Source organism: Rhamphochromis longiceps, linkage group LG22 (assembly GCF_057381845.1).
Source record: "Rhamphochromis longiceps isolate RC_006_pf linkage group LG22, R_longiceps_female_GT1.1, whole genome shotgun sequence".
Lineage (NCBI taxonomy): Eukaryota > Metazoa > Chordata > Actinopteri > Cichliformes > Cichlidae > Rhamphochromis > Rhamphochromis longiceps.
In genome coordinates this window covers 32145188-32167566 of record NC_140577.1, presented here as the reverse complement: position 1 = coordinate 32167566, position 22379 = coordinate 32145188, and the positions used below count along the sequence as shown (strand labels likewise).

The 22379-nt window shown below is 40.0% G+C and overlaps 1 protein-coding gene across 4 annotated transcripts; it reads right to left on the bottom strand.

Annotated features, from left to right (window-relative positions):
• Positions 1-10410: 10410 nt before the first annotated feature.
• nrsn1l (neurensin 1-like) lies at positions 10411-20765 on the bottom strand. Of its 4 annotated transcripts, none has more exons than XM_085395913.1 (4): positions 20667-20765; positions 17233-17308; positions 16167-16319; positions 10411-13437 (listed from the first exon to the last, which is right to left on the bottom strand). In XM_085395913.1, the coding sequence occupies exons 2-4, from the start codon at positions 17290-17292 to the stop codon at positions 13024-13026; spliced, it is 627 nt and encodes a 208-aa protein (XP_085252039.1). In that variant the 5' UTR covers positions 17293-17308; positions 20667-20765; the 3' UTR covers positions 10411-13023. The 4 variants fall into 4 exon arrangements, with proteins under 4 accessions (XP_085252039.1, XP_085252040.1, XP_085252037.1 ...); XM_085395914.1 differs by lacking the exon at positions 20667-20765 and adding an exon at positions 20505-20638; XM_085395911.1 differs by lacking the exon at positions 20667-20765 and adding an exon at positions 20491-20634.
• Positions 20766-22379: the final 1614 nt, after the last annotated feature.

Below are 22379 nucleotides of genomic sequence, written 5' to 3'. Positions count from 1 at the left end.
TAACCGAGTCATATTGCCATCCCGGTGCCAAACGGGACGGGTCGTCATTTTGCCTGGAGCCGGGCTGTCAGTGTGTGAACAGAGGCCCTGTGTGTGGTTCAATCTGTTAGTGTGTAAGCGTCCATCCTGCCTTCAGCATCACTCCTTTTCACTGCAGCCATAATTACCACTGTCTGAGGGTAACCAACAGTGGCGGATCTCATTACGCCATGATATGGGTCGCCGCTGCACATACAGGCATGCATACACTGCCTATTTACATATGAATGGAGCTGCACACACACACACACACACACACACACACACACACACACACACACACACACACACACACACACACACACACAGAGAGAGAGAGAGTATTTACATATAAAAGCCTTAGTGTGGGATACACACGTTACACAAACGGGCACGCACGCACACATGCACCTCACACATACGGGCTACTCATAAATTTAGACACTTCCGTCAGAAGGCCCTCGCCAGCCGACAGGGATATGAACCCAATATAGCATCCCAGAGATAAGCCAGTGACTCTGGAAGCAGAACTAATATTATTTGCATGGTGTCGAGCGTTTATCTGGCGCCGCCTGCAAAGTGATGGTTCGGTGTCACTTTTGTTTAATAATGATGTGCCAATAGTAATATGCCTGCAGGCTGGAAACCTATTACAGTTCAAAAGATTATCCAAATACAATCTAATTTGGAATATTGCATTTTGACAGCCTGTGACTGGAGGAGGTGGGATGGCAATGCGATATATTTCTTTCTTTCTTTCCTTTTTTTTTTTTCAAAATTCCAATTAACATTTTTAATGCTCAACAAACCAGTGGTGACTGCAAATACGCAGAGGTGTTTGACTGTGCCAAATCTCCTGATGGGTTTCAGACAAAGGCGGCTCTGTGTGTGTGTGTGTGTGTGTGGGGGGGGGGGGGGGGGGGGGGGGGGTGTCATTTTTTCACAATGCAAACTTTTGATTAGCTCGAGCGACGTGTTTGGACTCTCCTGTCAATTGCCTTTAAATTGACATTGTAGGGAAGGGAAAAAAGAGATAATCTTTAAGAAAACACTGTCCAACCACGATACCTTCTAAACACAAAAATCCTTATTTGCCATTCATCACTCTTATCAGCTATGACAGTTGCCTCACTAAGTCGGGTAATCTCATATGCTGCCCCCTCCTTTAAACATACACATTTACATTTAAACTCAGATTTAATTCTCATTGAGATGCGCTGTTATGACAGCGTGCGCCACACATTCCCACTTATTTCACAGCACATTATTCTTAAGCTAGTATAATAATTCAACATGCTACTTACCTCTTTATTAAGATCCGCCTTTGCACACCTGCAGCTTTGAATTTAGCCACCTTATTGTCACCCTCCCCTCATAAATACTTAACCAAGGTGGATCAACACGGTAAATGAAATTGTTGGGCAAGAAAGATAGACTTTTTTTTCTTTCTTTCTCGCAAGTTAGTAAAACTGAAATTAAGATCCAGCCCAAAATCACCTAACAGAGTTATATATCACCAATATCTAATGTTTAATGTATTCCTGAAGTTATCCTGTGATGAAGTGCTTTAATTTTTTTTTTTTTTGCTCCCCTCAGCTTGTCTGCTCTGCAGTCCTCGTTCTTCACTCAGTTGTTTCCTGCTTTTGCATGAAGGACTTGCAGCAGCCACCAGGGAAGCAGTGAGTAGTTGCTCCAATCAAAGTGGGCGTGCAGGTGTATTAATATTACAACATTATAAATATAAGATTTCATGTGACGTTTGGGTGTTTTTAAGACCACAAGCTTTGGATTTGTACGTATTTGTTTCTGTTCCGGTGCCTCTGCGGTCTTATGAGTTCTGTTAAAATGAAAGTAGTAAACACCTCGTGTCTGTGTAAACTGTTACTTTTGCATAAATTGTCTGTTTCGGGGATTCTTATTACCAGGCGTGAAACCTTAAGCTCTACAGAAAATCTGTGAACAAACACAGCAAACTCTTAACCCTTACATGGTCCTCAGAGTCGTTTTCTGTACTACTTGTGTACTAGAGTCCTCCAGCCTGGTTCTGTTGGAGGTTTCTTCCTCTTAAAAGGAAGTTTTTTCTTCCCACTGTTGCCAAAGTGCTTGCTCATAGGGGGTCATATGATTGTTGGGTTTTCTGTGTATTTATTAATACAATATAAAGCACCTTAAAGGACCCGTTGCTGTGATTTGCTGCTGTATAAATAAAACTGAACTGATCTGAATAGAATACTAGTACTGCTCAAGGCCGGAGCTGAGGGCAGGCTTCGACCAGCAGAGTATTGATCGAAGTGGAACATGACTTCATGTCAAATTAAAGACCATTAAGCCTACATTCTTTCAGCAGGGGGCAACTAATCCTGATCCAAAAAATGAAATGCACTGATTTGTTTGCTATTTTCATTTTTTCCCTCTATCTTTTAACCCAATCGAGCAACTGTAGGATGTGCTGAACAAAAAAGATGGATCCATGGAGGCCCCACCTTCCACCATACAGGGCTTAAAGGCTCTGTGTGCAGGTGGTCAGGATGTTCTAGTGTAGTCATTCTGAGGACTGCAAACTTTGTTCAGAATTAAAGTGTGAACTATAAACCTAAGTGTGAACTGAAGTTTGAGTTAGCGCCTACTTGCACAACAGTTACAATAGTAGCCTCAAGCCATGTTTTCAAACTCTTTCAAAGTGTCTAAACTCAGCAGCAAAGAATTCCTGGTTGACTGGTTTGGAATTTCACATCCCCGCTGCTTCAACTGAAAACTAGTCTTGATATAACTTTGTAGTTCAAAGTTTAGTTCTCTTCCAGTAGAAGCTCCTGTTGACCTCCTGCCAGCACTCAAAGTTGTTTCAGAGTGTTCAGAGGGCTGTGATGTAAGACTGCAAGCAATCTTTAATAATAAAGCAACATTAGCCAAACATGAGAGTAATTAAAATATAAGAAGCTCATGTGTTTTTGGCATTATTGCAATAATGAACAATTAGGTCTTTAACCATACAAATTGTGCCTACCCTAAAAATACTTCTTTTTTTTAATAGCACATGTGATCAGCTGAAATTGTTCAGAAAAACATTCTTTAGTTTTTCTGAAGAGAAAACACTGAAGTGTTTCAGAAAATGATTGACTGAGCTTCAATTATTCAGATTCATCAGTTAACTTTATAAATATAAGAAGGTCTCATTCTCTTTTCTTTTCAATACTACCTGAAGCGTTTCTAATAAGGAAACTTAATTACCTCAGCACCATAGCAACGTCACTTTCAGAAATAACCACAGTGGGTTAGCCTAAGACCTCTCAATGTGACAAATGATCATTAATGTTCTCTAAATTTGGTTGTTTTCATTGAATTTATCAGGTTTCTTATTAAGCATTGGCTTTTTGGTTCATTTGCTCTGAGCTGATTCAGTATTCTGTGATTTAATTGTTGCAATTTCCACTCAGAATCTTGTAAATTAAGTGTCTAATTGGAGACTATACCTCTACTCATCTTTGTTTTCTTTCCTTTGCCTCATATTCTCTGTGGATTTTCTTTCGCAGGTCGGCCTCTGGTAATGAAGACTTTTGGCTGATGAAACGGGGTGTTGGACTGCCCGGCAGACCTCGTTGCATCTTCAGAGCCTCTGAGCTGAGGTTGAGTGATTGGGGGTGGAAGAGGACATCTCGAAAGTACAGAGAGTGCATGTGAGGGCTAGTTCTGTCTAAACTGGTACACACTGTACTATATTGCCAGAAAGCAAAACTTTCCTTTCACTAAAATAGAGAAATGAAGTGAAAAATTTGACTGACATGACTTTCTTCATAATACTGGGCAATCTGTCAGCTTCCTGCAGGAATACAGCACACAGTGGGCTGCAGCTGAATATTTCATGGTGATGATGGGCTGTATATTGCGCTGCTCAGATAAGAATGTGGCCACTGCAAATGCTTAGATTGAGTTGTGGTTGCGAAGGGAAATAACATCTCTTTATGTCCTGATGGGTGAGACACGAGCGTGGTCAACCGTAACCATTTCGAAAATTTTGATGGGTTCATTGGCAATGTGATTGCCTGCTGTTGCTTCATTTGTAATGGAGCCCTGTGCATGTTTGGTACTTTTAGAAGCAAATGTTAATTTCAGCCTGAGGGCATGTAATGACAAATGAAAGTGGAAGTGAGACTCTATCTGCTGCTGCATTGCTGTCTTTTCCCCCTCCGCTGAAATTCACATGAATGCCATTCCCCACCCTCAGCTCTATGTTTTTCACATTGGTCACATCTTTCTGGAGTCTGTCTGTAAGGTCAGTGCTGTATAGGTAATAGTGAGGCAAGGCCATGCTTTTCTATATTCACTGCACTGATGGTCTCTCACCCCCGAGGGCAGTCTTTCAACCCCGTGTCCTCTACGACTTGGACTGTGCTCTTCTGGACAGAGTTCTCAGAGTTATTCGTTCTGGGATCTGCTGGAGCCGCTCACCTGCTCCATTCCATAGACAGTCTTGTCAATGATCTCACTGAGTGGGTTCAGACTGATCCAGAACAGCAGTTGGGACACAGCATCTCCTTGGTAGATCCCACACTTGATGGTGATTTGTGCTATAGGATTGAAGTTGGCCTCTAGTGCCATTTGCCAAATCCCCACTGGCTTCCTGATGAAGTCTGATGTCCAGTTGTGACAATATCAGGAATAATGAGCATGTTTATGCATGTTTTTTGTATTAAAACCCCGACTTCAGTTTAGCAGATCAGGCTTTTGAGGTAAGGAGGTAGAGGATTACATTTTATTAAGATGCTGGTGGCGCTGTCTCTTTCCTTTGCGTTTTCATTTCTTTGGTGCAGGGAACCCCTTCTCTAATGATTAAACAGGTATCATGCTTCACGTCTTGAGTCTGGAGGTGCAAGCACGAATTTAAATGTCTGTCGATGACACATGAATGCCTACCACTTCTCTTCTCCTCTGCCTTTAGTGTGCTATACATGTGGCTGGTCTCTAGCCACATATTCCACTACCCGGTGCCTGCTCGTGTAGATTTTTAATACATTAATAGGAATTTCATGAGAATCCATCAGTTTATTGTAAGAAATAATTACACACTATTCTGTGTCTAATTAAGTCTTTTTTCTCTTAAACATCCTCAAAATATGATTGACTGGACCTTTAAAGAAAACCTTTCAAATCTAGCTCCATGTTTACTTTTGTGCCTCACTAATTTCTAAAAGGACACCGACCCAACATGATGCACACACTCATCATCGCCCCAGGACAAACTGTTACAACTTTAGGGATTTCTTAAGTTTTTGTTTAGCACATTTAAAATTCAGCGTGTTTTATTCTATAATCAACGGAACAATTAGCAAAGCTGGGCGAATTCTAACACACTAATTCAAGGTGCTAAAATGTCCATACCTGAAAATATCAGCATGGTAATATTATATGTTACTGTAGCACGTGGATGCTATCATAATAGCATCCACGTGCTATTATGCCACATGTAGAGTAATAGCATTATTCTGTGCTTGTAAGTGGCCTGCAGAGCAACTAGCCTGGTGTTTATTTCTGTGTAAGACACTGAACATGTTTTAGACCCATTTAAAAATATATCTAAAATGATTTGTGTAAAAGAAACAGCTTTCTGATTTTCTGGGTTTAAAATATAAATCTATTAGTAAAATATGCAGTGTTATTACAGATGTGCTGCCGAGCAGCATGTAACAAAAACGATCTCCATCTGCATCATCTAAGTGATGAGACATATTAATGAACCGATAATTGTGATCTGGTAATACAATATTTATGATTTTGAAAATAACTATTCTGTATAATGGTTACTTTACTTGTTTTTATGCTGAATTTCTTTTTACTATTACTTGTGGAGAATTATGATGAAATATAAAATTAGAATTTATTAAATTTACTTCTCATGCCAAGCAAGCTGCTTTGATCCAAGCTCTGCCAACACCCTATTCAAAAGAAATTCCAGCTTTGTACTCCATAGCAGATGAGATGCTACACTATCATATCAAATCTGTAGACTCACAAGTAGAGATACAGCGCTGGGATGGATGGGCCTGCAACCCAGTCCTCGGTTGTATGGTTCTCTCTGTAACAACAGTGTGACTCACACTCCGAGCTCTGCCGCCAGTGGAGCGTATCAGCCTACCATCTTCACAGGAAATGCTGGCGCAGCTCACACTTTTCTATCCCATTATGCACATACATGCACTTGCTAATAAACCTAGCATGCTCAAATCAGCCACTCAAACATGAGCTCAAGGTGTAAGGAGCATGTTGACAACTGGGGGAGAAAATAGTCCCTGTGATGGCACGGATGTTACATGCAGGCATGATGTGTTAATGATTTTGCCACAGGAAGAAAGGAAGAAAGGGAGATATTCTTCAAACATAACACACAATATGCATTCCTGTAGTTGCTTTTATTATTTTTTTTAAAGAAAAAAAGTTCATTTATGGTTATAACTTATAATACAAGAGGTATTGTAGTGCATGTAGTGCAGTGGTCAGTGTAACCATTATAACAGAGCCACCAAAACAAAACAAAACAAAAAAACAAAACAAAATATTATATTTTATCAAGAGCAGATTGTCGGATGATGAGTGTGTCAGTCCGACAATAAAATGCAAAAAAATAATAAAAAATAAATCATACATCAGACAATAACTAAACTAAAAGCCAAATGTGATATAAAAAAAAACACGATGATGAGAACAACTTGTGACCAACAATGAATGTGCACTGTGTGTGTACTGTCTCGGTCAGAGAACATTAGGTGTCTTTCATGTTGCTGTGTGACTTGGGAGACGAGATGAGTCACACTCACAGCTGTGATTCATCTCACCAAAGTAACACGATGTACTCATACGGGCATAAACACAACTCTCTCTCTCACTATCACAAACACACTCCTGCACATACTCACAGCTACCTCAATGCAGCATCTTATAATAAGATTATATAAACACTTTTTGCAATGTGCATTTAACTAAAGATGCGATCCTCTTCTAGTTCAGCTTGATTTTGAGTTCTTCATGTCTAAGCAAAGCATTGACGACATAAGTGACTCAAAATGTTACTTTGACATCCAGCGTATTTCACGAAAATCTTGGCCTTTTTCACCAAATTTTAATCTCATTTCAATATCCTACTGTAATGATCATAGGACATAAATATATTTATGTATGTTCCCTAACTCTTTTTACTAATCAATTGATAAAATTTACTATATACCAGGGGTAGGCAACCTTTCTGATGACGAGTGCCATCCGAAATTTCCTCAGAGGTCAGTGTGCCATATCACTGCATTAGCAATAAATTTAATAACGCTCTATATTAACAGTTACACACTATATAGAGCCACTTTATAGGATTATATTTGTTCGCAGATGTTGGCAGCTATCAGCGAATAGTTATCAGTTATTTTGAAACAAAAAAAAAGACTTTTTATCCATAACAGCAAATGAACTGAACAACAGAAAATACAAATGCTATTTATGGTCTCCTCACAACAATGATAAGAAAATTAAACTGGGCCAATATGGCATGTTTGTTAATACAGAGTCACACATGTTAATGTGATCTCTGGTCTCCCACTCAGAGACACAGGTCTCCGAGTGTCCAGCATTCAGACGGCTACCTGAGGACACTCATGTGAGAGAAAATCTGCTCACACAGATATGTAGAGCCAAATACTGTCAATAAGGCCTCTGCAATGTTCTGAAGACAGTTAAACTTGTCAGATAGTGACGTCCAGCAGGTGAAAATGCAGCTCCATGAACACACACAGCTGTGGATTCCAGCTGCTTCGATGTTGCATTAACTGGCATTAACTCAGTTAATGCGAGACAAATCCAGCTGCTCATTAAAGATTTCTGGTTTGATCAGAAAATAAAACATTGGTCCAAACACCTGAAAGTCCCAAAAACGCATTGTGTCTCAAGTCTATGGATGTATCCATGTATTTCCGTGATGCTGTGCTGAGCAGACAGCTCCTGAAGCTTTTGAAGTGTCGGAATGTGGAAAGCCAACAGCGTCCCTCTCACCAGTAGGCTAAGTTATTTTTAGCCAATTAAAAGTTGAATCTGGTAGTTGGGTTTTTAGCTAAGATACCGTCATTAAGAAGAGGCACAACTAATGTGTCTATGCGAGCTGATTTGCGATGTGCACTGGTGGCGCGACCATTTATTTTTTTAAGATTTTTTAATTTAAATAAAAACTTTGGTTGTAAGCTTCAGATAATTATTTAATAAAAAAAAGAAAAGAAGAATAAGAAAGTATTTCTTTGTGCCCCCCTTTCCCTGTTAATGCCCTACCTGCCCTCCTGGCAACACTTTGCTAGACCTGCCCCTGTACAGTTACCAGCTGTCAGCTACTTAGAAAAGGATCCTGGGATTAATTGTCTCTCAGAAACAGTTCATAACTTCCCTTCAACTCATCCATGTCACCTAAAAGGTAAACCTGTTTCTCCATCACCTGTTCAGCTCTGATGATTCAGTAAGGACATCTCCTGGTTTCATCTTCATGTTTCCCTCTCACCAGATAACCAAACCATATCATGACCAGCAGCTTTACAGCTGTGGCTCCAGCAAACATCAGCTGATACTAGAAATTAATATTAAATAAATTTAACAACAGCTGATCAAGCTTAAACGTGCTGCTGTTGTCATTATTTTTTAGGCATTTTAGCATTTGTGTATTACTGTGCTAACTAATAATTGTGGAAAGTAAAATCAAAGTGATTTAGTGGCCATTAAAATGTGTGATGACTCATCTCATAAATCATCACACACTGGTCTCCTCTACATAATTTGCCTTTACAGGTTAAAAGCACCAGTATCAATATTGGTATTGGCAACAGTGACCTTGTATTTATTTGTTATTGGATTAATACCACAATTTGCAGTATTGCACAGCACTACTGACAGAACCAAAGGGGCAAGTGACAAAGTGAACAAAGTTATGCTGTATCTGTTTGTTGCAGACAGACAGTGTGCTGTTAGACGTGTTAAAGAGAAGCAGGCTGCTGCTTCTCAGTGCAATGTTCAGCTCTTTGTTGGAGCTCAGCTTGGTCTATCACTTGGAGAACTAAAACAATTTCCTAAAAGAGGATAAAACCAGAATACTTGCTTTGTTAAAAATTAATAAAATAATTAGTTAAAATAGGTTAAAAGTCCAAAGACATGCAGCTTGAGGGGATAGGTTAATTGATTAATCCAAATTGCCACTAGGTGTGAATGTGCGAATGAATGTGAGTGCGAATGGTTGTCTGTCCCTGTGTGTTGGCCCTTCGACGGACTGGCGACCTGTCCAGGGTGTACCCTGCCTCTCGCCCTATGACAGCTGGGATAGGCTCCAGCGCCCCCCGCGACCCTGAAAAGGATAAGCAGAAGCGAATGGATGGATGGATGGAGGTTAAAAGTAACAATAAGCTGTTCCAACATTTAATACCCATTAAAAAAAGAAAAGAAAAAAACTTCTCCTTAGTAAAAGTGTGTAGAAAAGATCCATAATTTTATGAGTTTAAAAAATAGGAATCCAGACTAATTATTAGACTTGACTTTGGTTTCACAAACCTAATCTAACTGTTTTTATTTTCCTTTCTTTATGATTTATTACACCGGGGCTTAAAAAAACACGCACGAGTGCACTCTTGGTTGTATTTGTTGCCTAGCAGCATGCACTGTCTCGCTAATTTGCCCTTCACAGTCTGTGGCAATTATGAAAGAGCATTCCAAAGAAAAGGCACTTTCACCCACATTGAAATAATAAAATTAGAAGATCAATAGAGACGTGCAGTCAGCGCAAGACCACCGACTGCCGAGCAGCTTAAGTTCATAACAAACAAAAAGGAGCTGAACAGGAAATAAATCTTTGTTCTGATTCAGGGAGCTTTCCTTCCGAAATCAATGTGAAGAAAAAACTGGAAAGACATCCTGAGCAAGCCAAAGAACATCAAACCAGTGGGATTCTTCTTCAGAAGACATCCGCATACAGCATACAGCAGTCTAATTCTTGACGCTTACTGGTTTGATTGACGTATGTAAGGTTAAACAAGTATGTCACACAGAATCAAAATCTCTTGTTCAGATCATGATTGTACATCCTGTGGATTGCTTCTGCCCCACCTCTCCAATACTCTCCTTCTTGTAAACATGAGACACAGTGGACACATTTTCTCTATCGTTACAAGCTCCATAGAAACCACTTAGGTCATATCTCTATGCCTGCTTCCAAGCATACACATACAACAAGTGAATATTGGGTTTAAGCATAAATGGTTTAACTGCTGTAATACAGTCGGACATAACAGAGAGACAAGAAAATATGAATTATTCCAGTTTAAAGATAGCTTTGCATACGTGTCGTTGTGGCACAGATTTATTAAATGGATCCAAACACTTTAAAAATTGCAGATCACAAGTTTATTTTGGTGATTTTCTTTGCACCAGTGACACGAAACCCCATTTTACTCCATTATCTTCACCATAACCAGTAACACAACAAAACAATGAAACAGCAATAGAAACACTCAGTGAAATTACTCCCATTATATCAGGACATCGGGGTTGCTCTTTTTTTTTAAATACTTTTTTTTCTAGGTTGTAGTCTATTTTTCTGAAATTTGAGGACCTAATCAGACAGGGGGCTTCTAAGGTGCCAGTGCAAATTCCTCTCACCTCAGCCCTTCATCACTCACTCGCTGCTACTGTGTCCGCCTGTAAACACAAAATCTGATTGGAGTAAAAATAACGAGAGGGGACGTGAGGGACCAATCAGAAAAGGGTCTTTGTTCGGAGTTCAAAATAGAGCACTTGAAGCCCAACTGTTGCCTGGAGACACAGATTGCAGGCAATTACGCAGCCAGATTACAGTGTGGAGAAGGGAGGTGATACTGTCAATGGAGCACAAATTACTGTGCGTCTGTGCGTGTGGGTGTGTGGGTGAGAGTGAGAGTGCGTGTGACTGTGTTCAACACAGCAGGCTGAGCGTATGTGTAGATGTGTGTAGCTGCAGGTACATAATTGTTAATGATTCTCTTTATGAGCGGAGAGCCAGGATTCACGTGCGGTTCACACAACATCATCACCAGCATCACTAAGTACTTTGAAAGCCAGTACCGCTATTTAAAAAAAATACAAAACACAAGGCAAAAACAACATGAAATAGGAGGAATAAAAACATACATTTCTAAGAACTGAGTGTATTTTCTTAATGCTAGTGGACAAACACAGTCTACCCGGTCAACAGCTATGTCTCTATGCTGCACTACGAGGTGTTTACGATAACTACGTGCCTTATGGTTCAAGTCTTGGGGCCTAAAAATACCTCTACAGCTTATCTTCTCTGAAAGCTTTTCAACATATTAAACAAAGAGAAGTAAAGATGGAGGCAGTAGATGCCACACCACATTTCTGGATCTGGTCGGTGGTCAAGAAGACACACTTATGTTCATGCTTATGACTTCTTTTCATTTTTTGACAGCATCCAGTCTCATATTAAACACACAGGCTTTCTGAAATACTGCAAATGTACTATATGTTGGGTTACTGAAAATGAGGTCTGATGACACCTTGTCTGAAGCCCTGATGACAACCCGAAAGATGGACATAGTCAGTGCTGGATGGGCCTTGAACCTGCAGTCTTTTCACTACAAGGAGGTGATAGCTGTGAGCTTACTGGTTCAATCACTTGTTTTTTTAGGCATATTGAAAAGAGCAAGTTCATTTAGTAAATTATGGTCATTTTAAGTTTCAGAAAATGTTATGAAGTATTGGCTAATGGCTTGTAAGCGTACAGTTTCGTGGTCAGAGCTATCAATCAGTGGGCGCATCCAGTTTGAAAACACCAAGATGCCAAAAGTGCTAATCTGGAGGCTTGATGAAGTCACGGTACGGACATCCATCTTTTATCATGTCTACAGTTCAACAGGATCACCACATGGGTGTGTTTTATTCACTTTGTTATTTTTGCAATGACTATTAACGTTTGGACTGAGGTTCTTTGCAGTGCTGTGCAACACAAACACATTATCGGTCCTATCGTTCTAGTATCGATCCAGCAACAACACCAGCGTTGGTATCGTTGGTGATTATCAGCCTCTTTCAAACCATGAAGTGAACCGTGGTCCAGCTTCAGATAATTTTGTCAGTTTGTGCGATGACATATACTCACTCAGAAACAAAAGAGGAGCTTTCTCTGAAATCTTTCTGTCTCTGCACCCACTTTCATCGAATCCACAGCTACACCTAGATAGTGAGCCATTACAGGTACCTGGGCATCACTCTGAACAACAAAATGACACTGAATGATTTCATGTGCAAAAAGCCCAATCATGAAGCTGATTGAAAATGTTTTATTCATCAGCTCTAAATAAACAATGATTTGTTGGTTTGGCAGCCTCGGTGCAGATAACAAAAGACGGTTGGAAAAGAGTGTTAAATGTTCCCAAAACACTGTTGGCATCGAGTTGAATGACATATTTGTAAGATTAGAGCCACTCGGAGGGAAAAGGCCAGTCTGTCCAGACCCTCAAAACTCTCTTCATGCTTCATGCAAGGCTTCGCTCCTTGCTGCGGGGGAGGGGAGAGGATTTGGCTCTTCTTGCCATTTCAGATCATTGCTATGTATCTTTAAAAAAACAAACAACAAATGTAGGTTTTATATGTGTAATGTAAATCTGAGGTTTTTTTTTAAAGTTTTTTAACATCCTCTAATGTATTTATTTATGTGTTTTTTTCACTAAATCATAATATATGTGGGTTTTCTTGACTGGTGCTTGTAAACAAAATCACATCCCTAGAACTACAGAGAGGCTAGTCAATCCAATCCAGTCCAATCCAATCAAACTGCAGGGGTCTAACTGTAATACTGAGGTGACAAAACAGCCTCCATCTGAACAATCTGCATGTTGAAATAACACATTTCCTTTGACAGAGGTAAGACAAGAAGTTAAGACCATGCAAAAAAAAAAAAGGCCCCAGGACTAGAACAAAAGCCTTATAGCTCAGTCGTGATCTTTTTTAAGAAGCGGGCTGCACATTTTCCACCTTCGACAAAGTAAAGGGCACCTTCCCCTCCTCTGAACCAGGTGGCTTAGTGACCACATCCCTAACATCCTTAAAGCCCCTCCACTTTGACCCACACTCTCTTCTCCCTTCCACTCCCCCTGGTCTGTGGGACAGCCTCTCTTTCAAGTTGGCCTTGGGGAGGATCCAAACAACAACCCCCATTGCAGCCAGGGCAGAGCCGAGGCAGGAGAGCCCAATCCCGGCTGCGGCGCTGAAATGCAGCCCCTTGTTAAAGCTGATGGCCTGCGTGTCCACGAAGAACAGATCTCCCTCTCCGAACGACTCGATTTTGGGAGGAGTGGAGTAGCCGACCGACAGTGTGGCAATACCTGCAGTCAAGATGAGGACACCCAGGGCCAAGGACACCTAAGGGTAGACAGGGTAAAGAAAGGAAGCTGAGGTGGTCATTTTTGCAGATATGGCTATTTAATTTTTGTATAGGTGGCCCTGTTTGCTCAGTGCTCTTCACTACTTGTTAAGAAAGGTCATTTTGTTGTTTGTAATGCAGAAAAATCCCAATTGCCACACGTGCTGACCTGGAATCCCGCTGCTTTACAAATACCAGCACATGACTGCTGTTCATCATGAAGCTTAAAAATGCACTGTATGCACTACATTATATGAGTAAAGTCGCAGAGAGAAGTTTCTGCATTTTCAACCTGAAACATCAGCAGAATTTCACCTCAAAGTAGAAGAAAAACAATGATTAAAAAAGTATAATATTTGGCCATTCGTGTATTTGGGAAAATGATGCAAAATTATACAACCCTGAGAGCACAAACCTCTGCCAAGGCAGCTTACTCTCTGGGCAACATTTACTTTTAAGGGAATAGTATTGTGCTTTCTTTCCTTTGTGCTTTAACATGTTTGCAGTGCACTAAAAATTAGAAAAGGACAGCATGATGGATGAATGCTTTAATTACACAAACATTATGTAGGAGTAGGTAATGAAGAAAAATAATAGATAAATAAATGGACATCGGCTTCGGCTTATCAGATAATGATTCTACAGTTGATTTCTAAGTACATAGCCAGCTCATTCTCGTTCTCTTGACAATACTTTCTTTAAAGATGTAACACATTTTGGGGTGAATATGAAAGAAAAAAGTGACATCGGAGGTCCAATGTGTCATGATACTAGGAATCCTCATATATCACCCCCTATAAGTCTATATGTCGGCCATACAAACAATGGCAGTAAGAGACATAATTTTAAATAGTAAATATCATTATTATCTTTTTGACCTTCAGATCGACCTACTGACCTTGAAGGAAAGGTCAGAGGTCAAATATGATATTTGAAACAATAATACAGTACTTTCTATATTTTGACAAAACACACCAAATTTGTAAGCATCAAATTTTTTGTTAGTTTTTGAAATTATTACGTTGACCTTGAAGACCCTTGTGGACGTATGCCAAATTTTAATCGATTTTAATAGATGGAGACTTTGGACTCAACCGAGCAATCAGATGGCCCCACACCTCCCTGAGCCTGGTTCTGCCGGAGGTTTCTTCCTGTTAAAAGGGAGTTTTTCCTTCCCACTGTTGCCAAAGGGGGTCATAAGATTGTTGGGTTTTTCCCTGTATGTATACGAACCAGCAAGATCAAGATCAACTGAAAGTCACAAAGGAGCCCAGGGTAACAGCTAAACAGCAAAAGGCCTTTTTAAACACTAGCTAATCATTTTTATCAGTCCAACATCAGAATCACATTCAACAATAATACTACAGGTCACCTGGAGAAGCCAGAAGGCTGTTGGAAAAAATATTTTATGGGACACGTCAGACCAAAATAGAACCTCCGGGATTAAATAGGAAGGCTCAAGAGATTAGAAAACACACGATTACAACATGACAACCTTATATCATCTATGAAACCATCTATGGTGGAGGTAGTGTCATGATTTGGGCTCATTATGCTAAGTGAGGCAGCTTGTTATCAATGGAACAATCAGTTTTATGAAGTTTACTAGCATGTTGTAATTAAAAATGTCCAGACATTTATCTGATACCTGAATAAAAAAAATAAATGATATATAAATCATTTGCTTTTAAAGGAAGGAGTCAAACCAATGACCTTAGCCCAGCAGAAATGTTATTGAAGGATATAAAGCAGGGGTGTCAAACTCCAGTCCTTGAGGGCCGGTGTCCTGAAACTTTTAAATGTGTCCCTGGTAACCCCTAACCCTACTTAAGTAAATTTAAATAAATGTACGTAAATGTAAGAGTTTGGAAAAATGTACTTCTAAAAATACTTTTATTGCACCATGTTCATTCACTCACGAGCTGCTGTAACATGAATCAAATAGCTGAATTACCACCTCAGCATGCAGTCAAGTTCTATAGAGTCGTGCTAATGACCTAGTAAATATATTTAGGTGTGTTGCAGCAGGGACACATGGAAAAGTATCAGGACACCAGCCATCGAGGACTGGAGTTTGACACCTGTGATCTAAAGCATCAGTTTATACGAGAAACTAACTAGTATTGCAGAAATAAAGTGCCCATGTACATAGCATTTGGCCACAGTTGTGAAAATATGTAATGATGGTTTAATTTCTGTAATTATACCTAAATATATAAATATAAACAATATAGATACTTTGCAGAGTTATTACACCAGTGAAGCTCACTGCTGGCAGCTGCAAACTGCCAGTAAGAGGCACCATGTGTCACAGAGGTGACACATTCACTCCTCAGGGCACCACGGGGCTGACAGTGACAAGGGCATCAATGTGTGAAGACGAGGGCTGTCCAGTTTTATGTGGAAGAACTCAAAAGTCAATTCGACTGAAAAGCCAATGAAGTAAAAATGTATATTGATTTTAACTTTTCATGGATTTAGCTGTGAAAGGACCACATCTAATTTTTTTTTACACCGTAAGCCTCATAAAAGAATTCATCCCCTGAATTATTTGATGCAGCTGTGAGTCATATAATGATCCGAGGTCAAGTTAATATTATCAATATTATTTTTGGAATTAAAATTTTAGTACCAGAAACACAGTAAAAGAGGAAATGTAGCACTTTATTGTGCCACAGGAAACATTTGAAAACCATGTCATGGTATGTACAGAGAACAGTAGCTTTACCTTCCAGACTGCTGAGTTCCACCACAGGGCTGACCTCTGGCTCTGGACGAACCCCCGATCCTCCGGGTCTCTCTCCCACATGGAGGAGGAGCACTCTTCATAGAAGTGGTGCAGATAGGAACGAACCCCAAAACGAAGACAGCTTGAACCTGCCTGGAAGGAAGTTGTGACCAAAACGAGAGAAAAAAAATCACATTTGAAATAAACACATGAATCATCGTAATTTTTATGGACAGAATTTCTAGGCATAGCCAAGTGGCGGAAGGCTTTCGCTTAGTTGGTCTCAGCATCTGATCTCTGCTTTTCACAGATGATGTGGTTCTGTTGGCTTCATCAGGTGATGGCCTCCAGCTTGCACTGGAACGGTTCGCGGCCGAGTGTGAAGCGGTGGGAATGAGAATCAGCACCTCCAAATCTGAGGCCATGGTCCTCAGTCGGAAAAGGGTGGAGTGCCCACTCCGGGTCAGGGACGAGCTCTTGCCCCAAGTGGAAGAGTTTAAGTATCTTGGGGTCTTGTTCACAAGTGACGGGAGAAGGAAGCGGGAGATTGACAGACGGATCGGTGCTGCAGCTACAGTGATGTGGACGCTGTACTGGTCCGTCGTGGTAAAGAGAGGGCCACTCCTCACTTTATCTCTAAGGTTATTTACCGGTCGATCTGCAACCCTACCCTCACCTATGGTCACCAGCTGTGGGTAGTGACCGAAAGAATGAGATCGCGGATACAAGCGGCAGAAATGAGCTTCCTCCGAAGGGTGGCTGGCCTCTCCCTTAGAGATAGGGTGAGAAGTTCGGCCATCTGTGATGGGCTCAGAGTAGAGCCAACTTGTTTGGTATATATTTTAATTTATCTTAGTTTCCAAGATATAGTTATCAATCCATCAGTCACAGTGCCAAAGTAATTAGCAGGTATGTTCAGACTATTTTTGCTACAACTTTGTTATTGTTACACTGACTTTCACGCAAACATTTTCTTTATGAGAGCTTCCTGTCATCTGCCTAACTCCAAAATCACTACTTCAGCTGTAATCAGATCAGAATGATCACCGGTGTTAGCGCAGCTCACCTCACTGCCGGAGGATTCTCCTCCTGAGCCAGAAGCACAGGCCTCGGAGCACAGAGCCATCTCTCTCCTTGTACACCTACAATAAAGATAGAAATTCATACGATAAGAATGGTGATACACAGCCAGCCGTACTTCTGAACAGACTGATTTGTGTACATATCAGCTGCCTGGCTGTGAACACAGACATTGTTTATCTGCTGAATATGGATTCCCTGCAATAAAAACCTTCCCTCCCTGCAGAGACTCGTCATAAATCCTTCACCCGTGTCTTCAGGTTGCCCCAGTTATTGTTGCCGCATGTGAACGATTGACGGCCACCGCGGCCCTGAGGTGACTCTATCACCACCCACGGATGAGTCACACATATGCAAGTGCGTGTACACTGTATTCATGTCCCTCTGTTGTTATTCTCCTAAGGCTGTTGGGTTGATTTATTTCATTCTTCAAACTGTTTCCCTGAGCTGTGCACAAACGCCAGAACTCAGTCTGTAGCACAGCAGCGGTCTAATCCGACTGCAGTATCAATCCTGATGACTAAATTTGAAATGACCAAATGACGGAAAGAACTTCCTGTTCAGGTAACGTTACATTATTACCTTCCTTTGCTGCTTAAGCTGAAAATAATGAGTTACTAACAAAAGTGATCCAATATACCACATCTCTGTTTGGTGTCTTTATAGCTGTAAGTTGATATGATAAAAATAAAACTAAGACACAAAGAAAGCATGCTGGAGCTGAACATGATGCGCAGCATGTTTTTATCTTATCCTATGTAAAGCACTGAGAAAAAGGGTTTTGCAAAGCATTTGCCTACATTTTCTTTCAAATAAACAATTCAATAAGGGAAGACTTTGCCAGCCAAGGGTCTATTTCTATGGTTTGATACCCTGTTTTATCTTTCACTGGAACATTACCCTTAATTGATTGTAAAGTTGAGATAGTTAGACGTATGAGCCCCCTAAAACACAAATTCAGAAAATAACAAATACATATTTTTATTTCCACCTTTACTTTTAAATGTGTCTGCAGAGCAGTGATTACAAACCAATTACATTTACTAACCTTCACATTTGTGGCAGCATCTTTAGACTTTTGAGCTTTTATTGTCATTGTGCAGTTTCTTGCACAGCGAAACTGAGTAGGTGGACCACAAAGGTGCAAAAGTAAAGGAAACAATATAGAAATGGGAAAAAAGCAATATATATGTATACATATATGTGAGTAAACTATATACATGGTGTATGCATAGAAACATTGAAACAGAAACATTGTGGGGCTGTATACAAGGGCATACTTTTATCTCATAATATACTCACATAACAACTATAGTTACTGGTTATTTATTATTATCCCACTTTTTCGTGTTGCAATATTAATTATAATGCTATAAAATACCATGTCTGACTTGATGCAGTATTAAAAATCTAATGATAAACAAGTGTATAAAATTGGAGCGCTTATATTTAAAAATTTTTATCTACATTTGGAATACTGGGAAGTTTAATTTTACATTAGCAAAATTTTGATTGCAGGACAGTGCTAATGGTGTTTTTATTTATGTAAGGGAGCTCAGTAGTTCATTCACCACTGCTCAATAATTCAGCTATGCTTTAAGATAAAAAAAAAAGCCACTCATAACACAATAACTCAAAGTTTACTGTTTGTTCGTTTTGGTTAATTAAATTTTAAAACACTGATACTCTAGTAATTTTAAATAGGAACACTTTGAAGCACTAGTAAGGTCAGAGCTACGGGAGCCACTTCTGATTAATCCCACTGTGCTGAAATTGCCTATAATAAAGCCAGAGGTGGAGAAGAGGGCATCCCCGAGATGGTCCTCAATGAATAAAGCTAAAGGGCTAAACTAAAACTAGACACTGAAAGCAGAGTTAAAGGATTGTCTCGTTGTGGTGGTTAATGGTATGTGCAGGGCTTTTAAAACATAGTAGTTTCAGTTCTAAGGCCCAACTTTTACTTTGAAGGCTCTCCGGTTTTTGTTGCATTTTTCAAGTTTCAGTACCACTTGGTGGTTAATCAGCGAGTGTTTGGAGACAAGTGGCCATTTTCCATAAACACTACAGGCAAGTGCAGCAATGTGATAAAAGCACTCACAAGGAGGTTTTTGGTTCATCACCCTATTTGTGACTAAACCTTCAGCAACGTGTTGGGAAATAGACATTTTTCCCCAGAGCAGTTGTCAGGGATTCACTGACTGGTCTCTAGTGCTGTCTGACTGAGACCTAAGGCTCAATGAAAACTTTTTAACAAAAACTGACAAAGCAGTCCTCTACGTACGTGGAAGTCCACTGATATTCTTCATTATAAGTTCTAAGATTCAATTCAATTCAGCTTTATTTATATAAAATATATAAATACAATAGTAGAAAGAAAACACCAAACAATCACTTAAACACCTATGAGCATGTGCTTGGGGGCAGTGGGAAGAAAAAAACCCTCCCTTTTAACAGGAGGAAACCTGAGGCTCAGGGAGGGGCGGCCATCTGCTGTGAACAGTTGGAGGTGAGGGGTGGAAGACAGTGGAAGGGAGCCAGAGAATAGCAATGACAGCGAGAGAAAAGTGAAAAAAGGTGAAGAAGAAATACTCAGTGCATCATGGGAAGCCCCCGGCAGCCCAGGCCTACTGCAGCATAACTAAGGCAGATTCCAGGATCACCTGATCCAGCCCTAACTATAAGCTTTATCAAAAAAGACATTTAAGCTTCATCTTAAAAGTAGAGAGGGTGTCTGTCCAAAACCAAACTGGGGGCTGGTTCCACTAAAGAGGGGCCTGAAAGCTGAAGGCTCTGCCTCCCATTCTACTTTTAAATACCCTTGTAACCACCAGTAAACCAGCAGCCTGGTTTAACCCAACTAAACACTTATTGTTAAAATCAGAATTGAACACTATTGACCTTGCTTACTGTTCTTACTACTGTTGTTGTTGTTGTTGTTATTGTTGATTTTAATAGTATGGCCTACATAATCAAAAGGGTCGTTAAAACAAGGAGCTGTCCATGGTGCTAGTAAGCTTGTCTCAGCTTTCCAGACAAGTAAAAAAAAAAACAAAAAAACACACACTTTTTATCTGACCGTTTCTTATAATGCTAAAAAGAATGCAACAGGCTATTTACTGGAGTACACCGATGCAGGAAATATGATTTCAAATTCATTGAATGCTCACATTGAAACGGGAAAAGAAAAAAGGTCGCCCTCAATCTCACTGCCGACATTTTCTTCTAAACGGTCATTTCAACTCACAGACGCAAACTAACCGCCGGCACTGAACACCAGTGAGTCATCGCGGCCATGGAGCCTCTCAGTCCATTTCACACTTTTTCTCCATCGCACTTCAGCTACGGTGATCTTTCTCTTTCCTCACAGCCTCCTTCTTTTGCTGTAACCGACTTTACAAGCAATGAAGGACGCAGTCTTACCCCTCCTGGCCGGAGAGCTCTAGGTTCTCACTGGGGATCCATGTGCTGTCGGACCGCTGGATCTCCAACGCTGCTGCTGCTGTGAATCAGCCGAAGATAGACACTGAGCATGCGTGAGGATGGGGGGGGGGGGGGAGAGAAAAACGTGGAAACTTAATTAAATACGACATGTGCTAATCTACGATCTCTCATTTTTGGGAAAGATGTTGAGTATTTACTCCGCTGTTTTGTCTTATGAAAATATGGAAACATCTGTCCTCACAATGAATCACATGTTTTAACCAGATAACACGATTTCATCTTTAAAGTATGAGTGACTGCTGACCTTTAACTTTCTTCACATAAATAAATAAATAAATCATCAAATCATGCGGAATTTAATCCAAAAAAAATCAGTAAAATTTACTGAAAGAAATATTTTATCCCTTTATAATTTTTTTAGTATGAAAAGGAACTCCTTGTTTGAAAAAGAAAACACAGTATGCCTACATATACAGCGAAAGATTAAACATGATCCTCTCTGAACTTGTCTGGGTGCCACAGATTCACTACCTGCCTGAAGAGAGAAAGCCAGATTAAGACCCCTATATAATTCTTCCCATTCTCATAGTGGAAGTTAAGGACTGTTATCAGTTCAGCTGGGATGAGCTGTCTGAAACCCCCCCGGCTCATTTTGCACCTGTCTAGATGTTATCCTTTTGACGTTTGTTTAGTCTGAAGGGCTTTTTGCCGCAGGTGCTTTAGGATTGCTTCAAACTTTTCTTGACTGACCTCATCTTGACCCTCTGTCCTCTCCAAACTGCCTTTGAGTAAAGAAATGTTTTCCACACGGCATTCTGTGTTTATCCGTTTCAACATAGCAATTCAATTGTGACATAATATGTTAAAGAAAAGAAAAGAAAAAAGCTCAGCCTTTTTGGTGTAGAAGAATTTGATTCACCTAAACTCCATTCAGCACTTTTGAAATGAACATGAATGAGCATGAGTCAGCGAGCATGAGCAATGAGCATAGTGTGGTCAGGAGGTAGAGAAGAACTGAGAGGACATTTTATATGAATATTGGTTTCAGATTGGTCAATACAGGAAGAATCGCTGGCTGATGATGCTTTAAAGGTGTACACTGTGATCAGCTGATCTCAAAATCAATGACAATATTATGTGTACCTTACACATTACACACTTTATACATATCCATTATATGTATGTTACATTTACAAGTTTAGACATGTGTAGGGTACATGTACATTTTATGGGTACATTGTTTAAATGATCTGTACCTCATGTGTGCATTACATATACATTATATGTGTATGTTATAGGGATTACATGGTAAATGTTACAGGGATTACATGTATATTACATGCACGTTACATGTGTACATTGTTGAGATGGGTACATTGCAAGCACTTTACCTGTATGTCACATGTGTACGTATTTGTACATAATCTACAGAATAATATAGATAGTACATGTATGGTTGTAAGTAAATTTGTTGTGTTTCCTGTAAACGTAGCTCAGTGATTAATTTTATTTTATTAGTCATAGGACTGGCTCTTATGGCGCTCTTTAAATGTAAATTTAATGGCTCTTACTGTCATATTTTATTTAATTTATTTTTAGCCAAGTGCCTCCAATCAAAGATGGTTGGTTGGATTTCGTACCGTTCATACAATTTCAAGTTAATGCCTCCATTGTGTATGTAGTGGTTTACAC